Source organism: Durio zibethinus, chromosome 4, assembly GCF_047325235.1.
Source record: "Durio zibethinus cultivar Kanyao isolate XHJ-2024 chromosome 4, ASM4732523v1, whole genome shotgun sequence".
Classification (NCBI taxonomy): domain Eukaryota; kingdom Viridiplantae; phylum Streptophyta; class Magnoliopsida; order Malvales; family Malvaceae; genus Durio; species Durio zibethinus.
The window spans coordinates 10,186,195-10,201,346 of record NC_143165.1 but is presented as its reverse complement, the minus strand read 5'-3'; the positions used below and the strand labels follow the sequence as shown (position 1 = coordinate 10,201,346).

The 15,152-nt window shown below is 28.3% G+C and overlaps 1 protein-coding gene and 1 long non-coding RNA gene across 4 annotated transcripts; one reads left to right on the top strand and one right to left on the bottom strand.

Moving 5' to 3' along the window:
* The first annotated feature begins 573 nt into the window (after positions 1-573).
* Positions 574-3,363, top strand: LOC111287888 (uncharacterized). Of its 2 annotated transcripts, XM_022878575.2 has the most exons (4): positions 574-735; positions 825-870; positions 1,160-2,111; positions 2,205-3,363. In XM_022878575.2, exons 3-4 carry the CDS (start codon positions 1,162-1,164, stop codon positions 3,298-3,300), a joined length of 2,046 nt encoding a protein of 681 aa, XP_022734310.2. In that variant the 5' UTR covers positions 574-735; positions 825-870; positions 1,160-1,161; the 3' UTR covers positions 3,301-3,363. The 2 variants fall into 2 exon arrangements, with proteins under 2 accessions (XP_022734310.2, XP_022734309.2); XM_022878574.2 differs by having other exon boundaries at positions 575-870.
* Positions 3,364-3,490: 127 nt separating this feature from the next.
* On the bottom strand, positions 3,491-5,329 carry LOC111287889 (uncharacterized). 2 transcript variants are annotated; one of them, XR_016341528.1, is made up of 3 exons: positions 4,845-5,196; positions 3,955-4,131; positions 3,491-3,825 (listed from the first exon to the last, which is right to left on the bottom strand). It is a non-coding gene; the product is annotated as an uncharacterized LOC111287889 (long non-coding RNA). The 2 variants fall into 2 exon arrangements; XR_016341527.1 differs by lacking the exon at positions 3,491-3,825 and having other exon boundaries at positions 3,899-4,131; positions 4,845-5,329.
* Between the last annotated feature and the right edge of the window lie 9,823 nt (positions 5,330-15,152).

Below are 15,152 nucleotides of genomic sequence, written 5' to 3'. Positions count from 1 at the left end.
TTTTAATTTTATTCGAGTCTAATTCGAATAGTTTACGAGTACTAATATATTATTTACATTTTTATAACATATGATACGAAAATGATATAAAAAATGATATTTAACTTTAATATAATTGTATCTTAATCATATCGATTCGATTAAAATATGAAATTATTCATATTATTTTCGTATTAAATAATAATAACACATTTAAAATATGATAATATTTATAATACAAAAAATTTAAATATTATTTTATTTTATTTAAAAAATAAATTATTAATTATATCTATCATATCATTTTAATTTTTAAATAAATTACAAATATTTATTTTTAAATAATTTTTTATTTAAATATTAATTTAAATAATTTTTTATTTAAATAAATAAATTAATCATGTTTAATATATTATTTATATATAAACATATTAACCGTATCGCATTATTTAAATATAAATTAATTTTAAATATGTTAATTATATTATATTATAAATAATATATATAATAAATATATTATGTTCATATTTAAATTATTCATATTATTTAAATAATTGTAATTATTCATATTGTGACAAGAAATATCCACAATGGACGAATTGTTCAAGGGCAAAACAGGGATTTTAAAACTAAGGAATCCCCTATATACGTCCCTCTGCCCGTCACTTATTTTTACAAAACTCAAAACTCTCTGCTCGAGAAAGTCTTACGTTTCTTGCGCTGCTGTTCGATCCTGCTCTTATTCTCTCCTTCATTGTCGGTTTATTCTCTCCGTTCTTTTCTACCTGGAGTTGATTTTTGGCTTTATAGTATAGCTGGCTTTACTGGATATGTTCCTTGATCAGGATCCTCTCGACACCAATCAAATCAGGGGAAATCAATCAAAGGATGGTAAGTTTTTGTGCGTTGGATTTGGTTAGCTTTTTTGATATATTTTAGATTTATGATGATTCATGTTCTAAGCCTTGATCTTGGGATTGTAGTTTTTCCGTACGCAGATTTGCTAATATCAATTCAGAGTAGGATTTTATAATCCTTACACAACTAGAACTTGTTCTTTTATTATTTATAAGCAAGCGTTTTCTCTGAATGCAAGCAATGATAGTAGTTCAATTTTTTAATCTGTTCTCTTTCAAGCGTCCTCTGCAAGGTGTTTACTTTTATTTGTTGTTCTGATCAGATATGGAGCTGAAAGCAAGGAGAGAAACGCGTTTATGTCCACCTGAACCGAACCCATACCCTTGGTTGTTATTCAGGAACGGCCGAAGTTATAGAAACCAGTTTTTTTGCAACATAACCAAACCTGGAAAGAAACAGTTGATGAAAAACATCGCTGTGTTGCGTAGAAAGACAATTCTCCCTTGTTCTCACGGTTGGTTGTTCTTATTGGAAATTGATCAGTGTTCTCTATGGAATCCTGTGACTTTGGAATCAATACAGTTACCATCACTTGCTTTGGGGCCTAAGCGAGAGATAGGATCTTCCATGTTGTCATCATCTCCTGGAAATCCTGATTGTTCGATCATAATATTTTTCAAGTCAGTTCCTTTGCTCATGTTTTGTAGAGTTGGAGATCAACAGTGGACTGAGCAGTCCGTAAGAGAATATTGTGATAATAATGTGGACTGTTTCCAAGATTCTATTTGCTGCAACGGAAAATTATACGCAAGGACTTTTGCATGGAACAAACTGGTAGTAATTAAACAAGATTTGCCAGACAGTTTTGTCATCCATTCACACGGAACCATTCCGCACTTTCAGGATCATTCAAACCATTTCCGTAGCTACATGGTGGAATCTTGTGGTGAAGTATTTGTAATTTATTTAGTACATGGAGGAAAACTGTTTGTAGAGGTAACTGGTGTTGAGGTTTTCAAATTGGACTTTTCGCTAATGGAATGGATTAAAGTAGAATGTGCCAAGGATCGAGCATTTTTTGTGGATGAAAAAGCTGCATATTCTTGTCCTGCTCTGAAGCCAGAAACTGAAGGGAATCGCATATTTTTCACATTGAGTGACGACAAAAGCTTGTATTCAATCGACATAGAAGAGAACAGTGTTTCGGTCTCTTTGCCTTGTACAGATCTAAAACCACCATGGAGCACACCTATTTGGGTAATGCCAGACTTGAGGTAAGATAAAATACTAGTGTCCTTTGGTTAATATATATGTTAATTATTTCATAAATGCATCTCTTTAATGTTACTCTTTTCGAATATCTACAGTCTAAGTCCTGTTCATAGAAGGATGGAGAAGATAGAGCCTGACCAAATCGAAGACATTGTGCCATGTGTGGAAAGTAAAAATAAAGAAGAAATAGGATATTTTTGCGAGCTTCCTTTGGATCTGCTATCTTCAGTCGCTAGCTGCCTTGTGTTACATGATTATATGAACTTTCGCGTTGTTAACAGAATCTGCCGGTTAGCAGCCCCTCCAATCCATTGGCCAGCCACCATAAAAAAATTGGTGAGACATTCTTTAGCCCCATGGCTTATGGTTTGTAAAAAGGGCCAAGATAAATGCAAGTTTATTGATCCATTGCATCGAGAAAGATATTTAATGAATAATCCTAACAAATCAAGTGACGTCAGAATGTGCTACTCAAAAGAAGGTTGGTGCTTAATGTTACAAGGGGAATACACCATTTTCTTTTGGAATCCCTTCACAAAAAAAATCATTCTACTTCCGAAGCTTCCCCATGAATTTAAAACAATTATAGGCTGTGATTTTTCATCTTCACCGGATTCTTCAGGTTGCCTTCTTGTTTTGATTTACATTTTGGTAGGAGAGGGACACTGGGAAAGTCTTTATGCTTTTAAATGGAAGGATTTCAAGTTGAGTAAAAACAATAATCCAGTTTTCTATAATGAAGAGTTGTACTTGCTTGGTTCAGAGGGAAACCTAGGAGTGTTTAGGGAGGGTTTTATCTGGGAAGTTCTTGACAAGCCTCAAAGGCCTTGCAAGTCATTCTATCAAAGCTTTCTTCTACAAGGAAATGGCAAGCTTCTATCTGTGTTTGTGGGTTTCATGGGAAAGTGGCTCAAGGTTTTCGAGTTGAATCTCTCTACAATGAATTGGGTTGAAATTGACAATGTAAGAGATAAGGTAATCCATGTTAGCCGTATATCATCTTTCTCTACCGCAGCAACAACAGAAGAAATGAGGAACACAGTTTGCCTCCCCAGGTTTTATGAGGATAACTTGGTATATTATTCGCTAGATTACAAAAAGTATCATTTTTATGGCTCAAATGTTGTTATGGAAGACTTTTACAACACAAAAGAACAATTATATAGTGGTTGGATTGAACCAAGGTGGTAGTAAATTATTGTTTGATTAGAACAACTCTCTTAATAGTATAAATAATTTTTTCCTTTGTCATTTCCTTTTTAAGTATTTTCTATGGATTAGTTCTAGAATTAAACCAATTCTTAACTTTATTCAATTCAGATATGTTTCATGAATCATCAGGCTTACGATTTTCAACAAAAGAAAGTAGTCACAACCAGAATTTCCAGAAAAGCTAGTTACATACAAATGAAAACCTTATTAAGACAGACTTATCAAGCCTTCATGCTGTTAACTTGAGTTTGTGACATCTAAACAGTTACAACATAGTAATTAACAATAAAGAACGAACACTAACAACCTATAGTGCCATAAAACGAGCGAGCTATGTTCCATACTCACATGTTGGAAATTAGCTCTGTTAAATTTTCAAACTATAAAACGTAACAAGCTATTTTAAAATTAAGCAGTCAAGACTTTCCACATGCTTTGTTACATACCTTTTGTTTCTGCTTTTTTTTTGCTTTTTCTCTCCCAATTTCGTAAGCAGCCAAACAACTAAATAAACCCGAAGAAAAAAAAAATATACATCCATAAATTAGTCAGGCAAGACAGTTGAATTCATATGAAATAGACAGCAATAAAGATTCTCCAATATCACTATCTAAAGAAAAGAAAGAATGTAACCTTTATTTACATCTTACAAAATAAAAAGAAAGATGATGCAAGCATTAAGCATAATGTGAAGTTATTCTCATGCTTTGCTACATTAAGCCAATTTCTGCAAGGCTAAAAATTCACAAGTATACCTGAAATTAAAAAAAAAAAAAAATGAAGGATTGATTCTTTCTCATTGTCTTGCACCTGCAAAAAATAAAAGCACACTTGTGCCATTGTCATTACTCAAGACGAAATCAACTGTAAATTTTGCTATCGTTGAAATTATTAACTTGCAAGATCAGATTAAAAAATCATTAAAGGTTAAAGAAAAAATGCTTACATTATGAACTCTTTCTCTTTTGCATGTGTTATATAAAACAGGACAAAGATTTTACTAAAAATGTTCTAAACAACGTGAAGACATTAAATTAATATTTTAGCATACTCATCAATTTTATAGGATTTTTTTTTTTATTCAAAGGAAGGCAACACCCTATTACATGGAAAGGAGGAGAGGAGGTCCGGTTCGAACTCAAGCTTTAATTTCTTCCTTAAGGTTTCTTGTGCCACTGGCCATGAAGCGAAAGACAATTTTATAAGATATTTAAATTACTAATAGAGGATAATAATTTTATCACGTTCTATTCAAAATTCTATCAATCCATCATATTGCTAAAAGGAAAATAAATAATCGGCAAGTTACCTCGTAATGAATTTGTTCATTACAAGAAAAATAACTCTTCGTGGGCCCAATTCTAACAACAGAATGTAAAGAACAGAAAAGGCATATATTGAGACTATGAAGCATTTACCCGAAAACCTCGATCCTTAATTGACCCATCTAATTATCAAGAATAATAAACTGAAAGAAAACTTGATAAGATACTTAAATTGAAATAAATAGAAAAGAAGACTACCGTTGACTAGCTTCATGACATCAATTCAATCATGAGAGTGAGGAGACAGATTCTGGACTTGACCCGTAATAAAAGGCAAGTGGTCCAATGTCCCTTTCTCGCTGCCTCACCATTCGTTTCTTAATCGTCGATCGCAGTTTTCGTTGGCGGTGATTCCTTCCTCTTTTCCGTCTCCTACTTCTCTTTCTCATGGATCCCTTTTCTCTTCCCCTTCCCCTTCTATTTCTTCCTTTTTTCAGTGCCGTTTGCCTAAAGAAGCTTTCGGGAAGCTTCAGTTTTAATTTTTTGTTAAATTGCAACGCTAGGAATTCAAAAGCTGTTTTGTACGCTTGAATCTTATCCATGTCCAAGCAAATTTTTTCTTAAATTCTAAAATTTGTAAAAAAAAGGTGTCAAGGAATTAAATTTGAACACGTGTCAATACACTACAATTGCGGAGACTTTCATCTATGTATTATTTAGATAATAGTATTTATTATTTATAATCTCACATCATTTGTGATTATTAAAATAATTTGGTGCTTTATTCGTAAGACAAAATAAGAACATTAGTACATTGATTAGGAAGAAGTAAGAATGTAAACAAACAGAATTTTAATTAAATCGTTTGTAAATATGTTTAGTTTTTATTTGTTTATATTCGTTTATTAATTTTAATAAATAATTTTAAATAATATTTTTATATTTATTTATTAGTATATTAAGTAATTCATGAATTTAATTAAAATTTTATGTTTTAATGTATTTTAATTATTTTAATTAATAAAATATTTCAAACTCGAGTTTGAGCACAAATAATCAATTTTTTATTGAATATAAGAATCGAGTTTATTTTTAAATAATAATCGAACCTAATCGAGTGAGCTCGAGTAACTCGATTTCTATCTTGAGTCGAGTTCAAGCTAAAAAAAAAAAATTCAATTGAGTTTAAGCTGAATTTCGAACTTTAAATTTCAAATCAAACTCGAACTTAATATTGTATTAACTCAAATTTAATCGATTATGTCGTTAGTCCTCACAATAAAAAAAAAAATCACCTAGATTAGAAAAATACCAATTACGAAAGCAATGTTTGGTGAAATTTTTATTGTAATGACTTGTATTTTATAATGAGACTTAAAACTTGTATATAGAGAGAGGTAAACTGTTACAAAATAAAAAATATAATAAATAAAAATAATGATTAAATCAATTCTTATAATCACAAAATTAATATCTAATATTATATAAATCAATATCAAATCAATCTAAAATATTATTGAAATACTACTAGAATAATATTATAAATCTAGAATATTACTAAAACATTATTAAAATATCATTGACACCCCCTGCAAACTCATTATGGTAATGTAGAGGTCAATTTGTGTTTGAAAACTTGGATAAGAAATTAACCATGTGGATGTGATTTGGTGAAAATATTTGCTTTTTGATCAACACTAGTAACAAGAACAAGTCAAATAGTATAAGCAAGCAGATGGTGATAAATGAAGTAACAATTAATTTTAATATGTTTAATGCACTAATGACAAACATCATTGTGAGCTATTTGAATGATATTTTGATTGTCACAAAATATAGGAGTACTAGAGTGATGAGAAACACTTATATCTTAAAGTAGCCATCGTAACCATAAAAGTTTTGATGTGGCATATGCAAAAGCTCGATACTCAGCTTCAGTGCTAGAGTGAGACACCATAAGTTGCTTTTCACTTCACCAAGAAATAAGAAAAGAACAAAAAATAATAGCCTATGGTAGAACGACGATCAATTGGATCTTTTGACCAATCAACATCATAATAATAATGCAAGCCAAAGAGGAACTAGAGGACAAATACAAAGCATGGAACATAGTACGCTTAACATATCATAGGATCTAGAGGACAGTAGCAAAATGAGTAGATCAAGGAGCAGAGAGAAATTGAATAACCAGATGAAAAACATAGGCAATTTCTGAATGAGTAACTATCAAGTATACAAGACTACCTACTAGAGTTCGATGCAAAGAAAGGTCTGAAAATAGCATACCATCAGAAGGAGAAAGCTTCAATTTTGTTTAAGTGGTGATGATGCAATCTGGCTATTAGTTAAACTTGCTTGAACAATAAGATCATAAGCATAGTTTGTTTGAGATAAATGTAAACCAGTGGAATCATTAGTGACTTTAAGGCTCAAAAAATAACTTAAAAGACCAAGGTCTTTCATCTCAAACTTAGAATGAAGAAAAGTCTTCAAATCTTGAATACCATTTGTATCATTACTCGTAATAATCATATTATCCACATAAAGTAAAAAAAGAGTAGTACCATTTTTAGTAATTCGAGTACAAAGGGTAAAATCATTATTACTAGATGCAAAATCAAGTTGTGAAACAGTGATACTAAACTTCAAGAACCAAACTCTATGGGCTTACATAAGACCATATAAAGCATGTTGAAGATGACAGACCATATTGAAAGGTACAAATAAACCATGAGGTAACTTTATATAGACTTTTCAGTGAAATCACCATTTAAGAAGGCATTTTTAACATTCATTTGAAAAGTTGACCACTTTTTAGTTGCAACAACAGCTAATAGTGAACGAACAAATGTGAGACATACAACTAAAGCAAAAGTCCCTTCATAGTCAATGCCATATTTTAGTGTAAATTTTTTAGCAACAAGACTAGCTTTGTAATGTTCCACTGACCCATTAGATCTAATATTAATCTTATAAACCCACTTATAATCAATCATTGACTTATCATAAAATCATTCAATAATATCCTAAGTATAAGCTTTTTCAAGAGCTTGAAACTTTTCTACCATTGCTTGCTGCCGTATAAGATTAGAGATAGCTTCACGAAAATTATGAGGTTCATGTAACATGGCTAAAGCATGTTAACAGTGAAAATCATGAAGTTGAATGTTAGGTTTCTTTACTCGAATGAAACAACGGAATGGAGGCACTATGTATTGGATAAGGATAACTGTATCAAAAGGAGCCTCAATTAGATCAAACATAATAAAAGTGGAAGAAGATAGATCATTGTTTAAATCAGAAGCACTTATAACAATATCTTTATTTGAAAAAAAATTAAAAAAATGAATATGTAAAAAATACATGAAAAAGAACATGGTGAATGTAATGAGTACACATTAGTGAACTTTTTATGTTCCCAAAAAACTATATGTATTGAAATGTTAAAATGTTTAAACACTGAATCATAACACTTATATCCTTTGTGTTCTATACTATAACCCAAAAAATAACATAATCTAGCTATAGGTTTAAGTTTAGTCTTTTCATGAATAGGAAGTAAAACAAAACAAGCACATTCAAAAATTTTGAGAGAATGATAATCATGTATCTTATTGTATAGACATCTATAGGGAGACCGTGTGCCTAATACTAGTGTAGGAACGCGATTAATAGTATAAACAACAATGAGAGCAGCTTCACCGAAAAAATATTTAGGAAGAAAAGTGAAAATGAAAAGGGCACAAATTGTGTCAAGAATATGATGATGTTTTCTTTTTGCTCGACCATTTTGTTGTGAAGTATATGGGCATGACCTATGAGGAGAAGTCTCATCATCTTTTAACAAGTTATGAAACTCAATTTCTCTATATTCAGCGGCATTATCAGACATAAAATTTTTATTTTTCTAAAAAATTAAGTTTGCATCATGTTATTGAATTCATGAAAATTTGATAAAAGTTAAGTTCTGTGTTTAAATAAATATATCCAATTATAACGAGAGAAATCATCAATAAATATAACAAAGTAACGTGAACCTTCTAAGGTTGGTGTGGGAGTTGGACCATAAATATCATAATAAACTAAATCAAAAGGAACAGATGAGATAAAATCACTTTTATTAAAATGTAAAGCACTTTACTTTCCAAGTTAACAAGACAAACAATCAAAAATATCATGAGAAACATTACTTAAGACTCTAGTGGAAGCAAGTGACTTTATTTGAGAAAAAAATGCATGTCCTAGCCTAGAATGCTATAAATTTTAAAAAATTGAAGAGTTGGTTGTTTGAGACGTAGCAGCAGTAAGTAAGTGTTATGAAATTTTTAAAGTTTTAAGCTCAAACAGTGTTCCAACCTTATGTCTTATCCCAACTTTTTGACTTGTTTAAGGATCCTGCATAATATAGCCATATCATTATAAAAAATGCAAATCAAGACCAAGGTCATAAAGTTGGCCAACAGAAAGTAAATTTAAGGTAAGATTAAAAATAAGATAAGTGTCAGATATACATAGTTTTGAGGTTTCAATATTACCAATGTAACTAGCTTTGAAGACAAATCCATTTGCTATTTTAATGATTAGACTATTCGGTATAGGTATCTTGCTTTTGAACAAGGAAGGGTCAGTAGTCATATGATTTCTACAGGTAATATCAAACAATCAAATATTACCTGATATGGCAACAGACATGGCAAAAAATGAGATTGAGATAATACTTGATTGAATAAAGCTTAAAAATCAATGATGAAAATTGTAATAGTCTAAAAAAAAAACTTAAAAATATTTAGTTCAGTGGTTGTTATCGTAGTAGTCCTGTTTATGTGAGGATCATAAATTAGACTACTATTATAATGACATTTAGCTCTATATTTTTTAACAAGATGATTAGTCCTTTCACATTATGAACAAGACTTGTGAAAGTAAAACTAGTACTTTTCTAAGAAGCAGCAACAATAATAGTATCAACACTATGAGTCTGACTCATACCCAATCGAGTTTTCGTAGATATCATTTTTATAAGAGCATTATCCATAGTTGGTAAGAGATATCGGTGCAAAAGTGAAAACCTGGTATTCTCAAATTCATCTTAAGTATCATTAGAAATTGAATAAGATAAATTTGATTTCGATAAATAATAAAATTACCAACATTACTTTTATCGTTGAATTTTGGCTCAGAATTTTCAACCCTGTCCTATAAATATTGCATTTTAGAATGAAAATCATCAATTGATTGACCTAATTCTTAACAAAGGTAAGATAAAATGGTCAAAATATGATATTGATGAGTAAGGGTAGTAAATTGTATCGTGTGATAAAAAAATCTTAAACATCTTTAGTAGGTTTAAATCACCCAAAATGAACATTGATAGAAAAAACCGTGGTATTGGCGAACCATATCAGAATTCAATAATTCTTACTTTTCCATTTCTCCAGTCGATCTACAAATTTGTTATCGAATTTTCTTATTTTCTTTCTAGTGCTTTGCATTCTCCTATAATAACAAGCCATATTTTTATGCCCTTTAAATAACTACACATAACCATAGCCCACCTATTGTAGTTTTTTCTATCAAGGATAATAGAAATTAGTTGTACATTTTCTCATTGAATACTTGCCATTAAACTCTTAAAAAAATGAAGATTTAGAAAATTATGAGTATTGATATAAGAGATGAATATTGAAGATGGGAAAAGAAACCCAAAAAATTGAAGCATGGAAGCAAAAAATGAAGTTTAGAAATGAGAATAAACTAAGGATGAGAATAAACAAATATTGGTTATTCCAAGATGATTCACCTTCGAAATGAACCATAAAATAGCTCTAATACCATGAAAATATTGTAATCATTTGTATTTGACAATGAGGCTTAAAGCTATTTATACAAAGGTAAACTGTTACAAAATAAAAAATACAATAAATAAAAATAATGATTAAATCAATTCTTATAATCACCTAATCAATATCTAAATCAATATCTAATATTCTCTAAATCAATATCAAATCAATCTATAATATTACTAAAATATTACTAAAATAATAGCATCAATATGAAATATTATTAGAATATTATTAGAATATCATTGACATTTGTGACCCTTAACCCTTCTCATATCACATGTGGGCTCTGTGAGGTTAACCTTTTAAACATGTAGTAGCTTAACAATAAGCTCAATTAGGTCACCCTATGCCCAAAGTTCCTATTACAGTCCCCTTTTTAACCCTATCTCATTCTAATACCAACCCGCACCAACACCCATTATTTATTGCCTTTCTTTTGCTTGCAAACCTCCCTTTTTGTGTTCAATCAAAATGAAATATTATCTCAATTTTTAACTTCTATTTTATTTTTTTATGAGATTAGATGAACTTTAACCAAATAATTATTAACATTATACGTTTGTTTCATTGTGTTAGCATGTGCCCATTTATAGTTCATTACATTCTTCTTATTGTTTTGATGAGAAAAAAAGTAGAAACAAGATTACATTAAACTTGACGATTTATATATTCGTGTCTTGTAAAATATTAAATTTCATATATTCATACCGTATTTTATATGAAAATTATGTGTCATAATTTGTATCGACACAAAAATATAAAATATAATTTTTTTTATTTTATTAAACTCATATATAATTATTACTATAATTTTAAACCATGTTATTTTCATATTTTATTTTTGTATTGTATTCGTATCGTATCACCATATTATATTATAAATTGTAAGGTAATATGTGAGACAAGTTATGAATTCACTGAAGTAGATGGGTATACTCAATCCATCACATATTGGTTTAGGTATTTTAAATGTTAATGATATATTTATTTATTTATTTATTTTATTAATTTTATCCCATGTTTCATATACATATCGTGGGGGAGATAAAAAGGAAATGATCCATTTCTTCTGTTTAAAATTTGAAAAACATTCATTAAAAAATTTTGTCAATAATTTTTTAAATAATTGTTTACGATTTAATACTTACTTAAAATTTAAAATTATTTTATTTTAGTTTTTACAAGAACATAATTTTGTATAAGATTTCAACTTCAAAACAATTGAAAAGCATAAATATTTTGTAAGCCATATAAATGCGAAAGATCATGATATTATTGAAATTCTTAAAAAAAATACACACATGTAAATTATCATGTACATTATTTAAACATCTAAAATCATTAGTTTTCTTAAATAAATAAAACTTATCTTAAAATTATATAAATCTCCAAGTGTATAAAAATGATAAAAAAATAATATAAATTAAAAAAATTAATTTGAAGTGATAAAACTTTTTGTTTCTATTTTAATACTTTATTGGTGTACTTCATAATATTATTTACAATATCTTCTTGATGTTTTTTCTTCCTCCAATATTATTTATTGTATATGTTAAATTTTATCTATTTTTTAATTAAAATTTTTATTTTTATGATGATTCGATATTTTAATTATATATTAATATTTTACATATATTTTGAACATATAAAAATTCAATAATATTAATTTATATTTTTATTTAAATTTAAATAAAATAAAAATAATTCATGCATTGCATGAGTAACAAGTTAATATTAATATATAAAAATAACAAATATGACATTGATAGAAAATTATAACATAAGTTTTATTGAGTTGAAATTGTTTTAAAATTATTATTGAAAATTATTGAAAAATATAATAAAAATTTTTATTTTTCCATTAAATCGACTTACTTTATACTGATTTAGTTTTTTTTTATTATATTAAAAATAATTTGATCAATTTCGATTACATTTTTAAAAAAATTGATTAAATTAATTTTTATTTTTAAAACCAAATCAATCAAACCAACCAATTATTGGACCTTAAAAACTTCTATTTTTGGGGGGAATATGAGACAAAAATCATGCATAATTATGATTTACAGTTTAAGCTTTTTTAAACACATGTTGGCCCAAACTCCACGTGACAAGAAAATAAATAAATAATAAATTATATTTTTGTAGTCTTTGCGGTGGTTTTGTTTCTATTACATTTGTTTTTAATTTATGGAAAAATAATAAATTGCATATTTGTGTAAAACCAATTTATATTTTTTAAGTTTTATAAATAAAATATTAATTTATTTAGCTAACAAAATGGTATTTTGCTTTGATATTATATTATAGAATATAAAGACACTTGATAAATTTTGTTTATGTGAACACTTATATGGATAATTTTTTTATTTGACATATAAGAAATTACTTTAAAGTTTGCTTATGTGAATATCTATTTTAATAATTTTCAAATTGTTGACAACAAAATTCAATTTAGATAAATTTTTTTTAAAATTAAATAAATTTCCTAATGATCTAAAAACATATTTTTTGAATTTAAAATTTTCAATCATAGTAATAAATTATCTTTTAAACTTTTGTTTTTCTTAACATATAAAAAATTATTCAATAAATTTTGTTTATTTGTATATCTACATAAGTAATTTTTGAATTATAGGCAAAAAGTCTAATTTAAATTAGATAAAATTTATCTTAAAGCTTGCTTTTTTCAAATGTATCTACAAAATTTAAAATTTAAATAGTCCTTTCATATTATCTTATGTGTATATTCTAATAATGACACATATGATAACATATAATATTACTCTATTTTTTCAAAAAAAAAAATTCCTTGCCCTATTATCTATTATAGATTAAATTCTAATTTATTTTTGTACTTTCAATTTTCACTTTTTATCAATTTCAATCATCAATTGCCTTTTTTTTGTTAATGTTTTCTTTTTTTATGATTGTGATTTAGGTTGAAAAGGAAACTATATTAAGGATGTAAGCGATGAGGTAAAATTTTTTTTTTTTTAATGAAAGCTCATTAAAGTAATTGTCTACATAATTTTTTTTTATGAAAGCTCATTATTACTATTACTATTATTATTACTATTACTATATTTTTAATTTTAATAATTGATATTTTAATTAATATTTACATTCTTTCATAATTATCTTATTTTTAACAAATTAACTCAAAACTATTATATGTATTATATATATTATATATGTAAATTAAATAATATTTATTTATGTGTTTATATATATTTAAATAAATAAAATTAATTTATATATTGTATGGATCATAAACTAATTGTATTATAAATCAATTACATTTTAATTAGTTATAAATCTACTTTTATATTTTTCTTTGATTTCAAATTAATTTTTGAGGAATCAAAGAAAATTAATTTTTTTTACTTTTTTTTTTATATTCATATATCGATGGATAGGCGTGGCCTCTTAGGCCAGACTGTAGAGTGACAATCAGCCATCTGTCTTTTCAAGGGCAAAACAGGGATTTCAAAACTATGATTATGTGCCCTATCTCTTCATTGCCAAACTCAAACTGATCTGTTTGGCGAAGTCTTATGTTTGATGGCTGTTTTCTTTGTACTGCCTGCCTCAGTTCATCCTCTTCCATTTTTCGTCCTTCATCCTTTCCTACCCAGAGCTGATTTTTGGCCTAAGATTTAAGAGATCTATCTCCATGCTGGGTCTCTGTACTTCTATAGTACAGATGGCTTTAATGGGTATGTTTCTTTGTCTAGGTCCCTCTCAACACCTATCAAACCAGGGTACAGCAACTGACATGCTTACTTGTTCATATGTCAAAGGATTGTAAGATTTTGCACGTTGGATTTGGTTATCTTCTTTGATGTATTTTAGATCTATGATGATTCATGTTCTAAGCCTCGATCTGTTGTTCCTGATAGAACAATCTTGATCTTAGGTTGTAGTTTTTATATATGAGATATGAATATCTGCATATATGGTTGTTTCTCTTTTGATTGCCTGGCCTTGATTCTATGATTAATAGTTGATTTTTAACGTGCAGATCTGCTAAGTTGGACATGTATTTGTGCGACTCAATCGGTGGTTAAGCTTGTTGAAGATGGGAAAATCAAGCTCAAGCTTTAATCTACCATTTTTGATAGAAAATTTTTTATTTACATGATAGGTATGTATGAAGTTTAAACATTTGCATTGATGGCCATTTCTGATTTCGCGATTTAGGTTGGTTTTTTGTGATTAATAGTTGCATATTTTACTATACAAGCCTCTGAAGATTCTGAATAATGGGTGGTCAGTTGATCTGACTCCTGAACAAGAGGTCTTTTTGTATATGTTTAAAGATTTTTGTACATTGAATTTTTACAGGCTACTGATATTGCAATTGCCTGAAAAAGAAGTTCTTTTAACCTGATTTGTTCATTTTACAGGTTGCAGTGATAAAAGATGCAGATTACAAGAGTAAAACATAGTTCAGAAAACACTATACCATGATAGACTTGGACAGATGTGATTTCTCTCCATTTTGTGGAGGACATTTGCAGGACAGATATGAAGTAAGTTGTTTGAAAATAATTTTTAGCTTTGATATATGACACCCCCTTCTGGTAGTGCATCTGTCTTTGAATATCATTTACAGATCTGCTAAGTTAGCATGTATGTTATTGCAGCTGTTGTTACAGCTTGTTAAAGATTTGAAATTCATGACTTAACCCTGCATGTATGTGATTGCAGCTGTTCTTAT

Bases quoted from the DNA above. Each gene is read 5' to 3' on its own strand.
- LOC111287888 (XM_022878574.2), top strand. From the start codon at position 810: ATGTTCCTTGATCAGGATCCTCTCGACACCAATCAAATCAGGGGAAAT. The intron at 871-1,159 runs GTAAGTTTTTGT...TGTTCTGATCAG, and splicing joins GGGAAATCAATCAAAGGATG to ATATGGAGCTGAAAGCAAGG. The intron at 2,112-2,204 runs GTAAGATAAAAT...GAATATCTACAG, and splicing joins TGGGTAATGCCAGACTTGAG to TCTAAGTCCTGTTCATAGAA.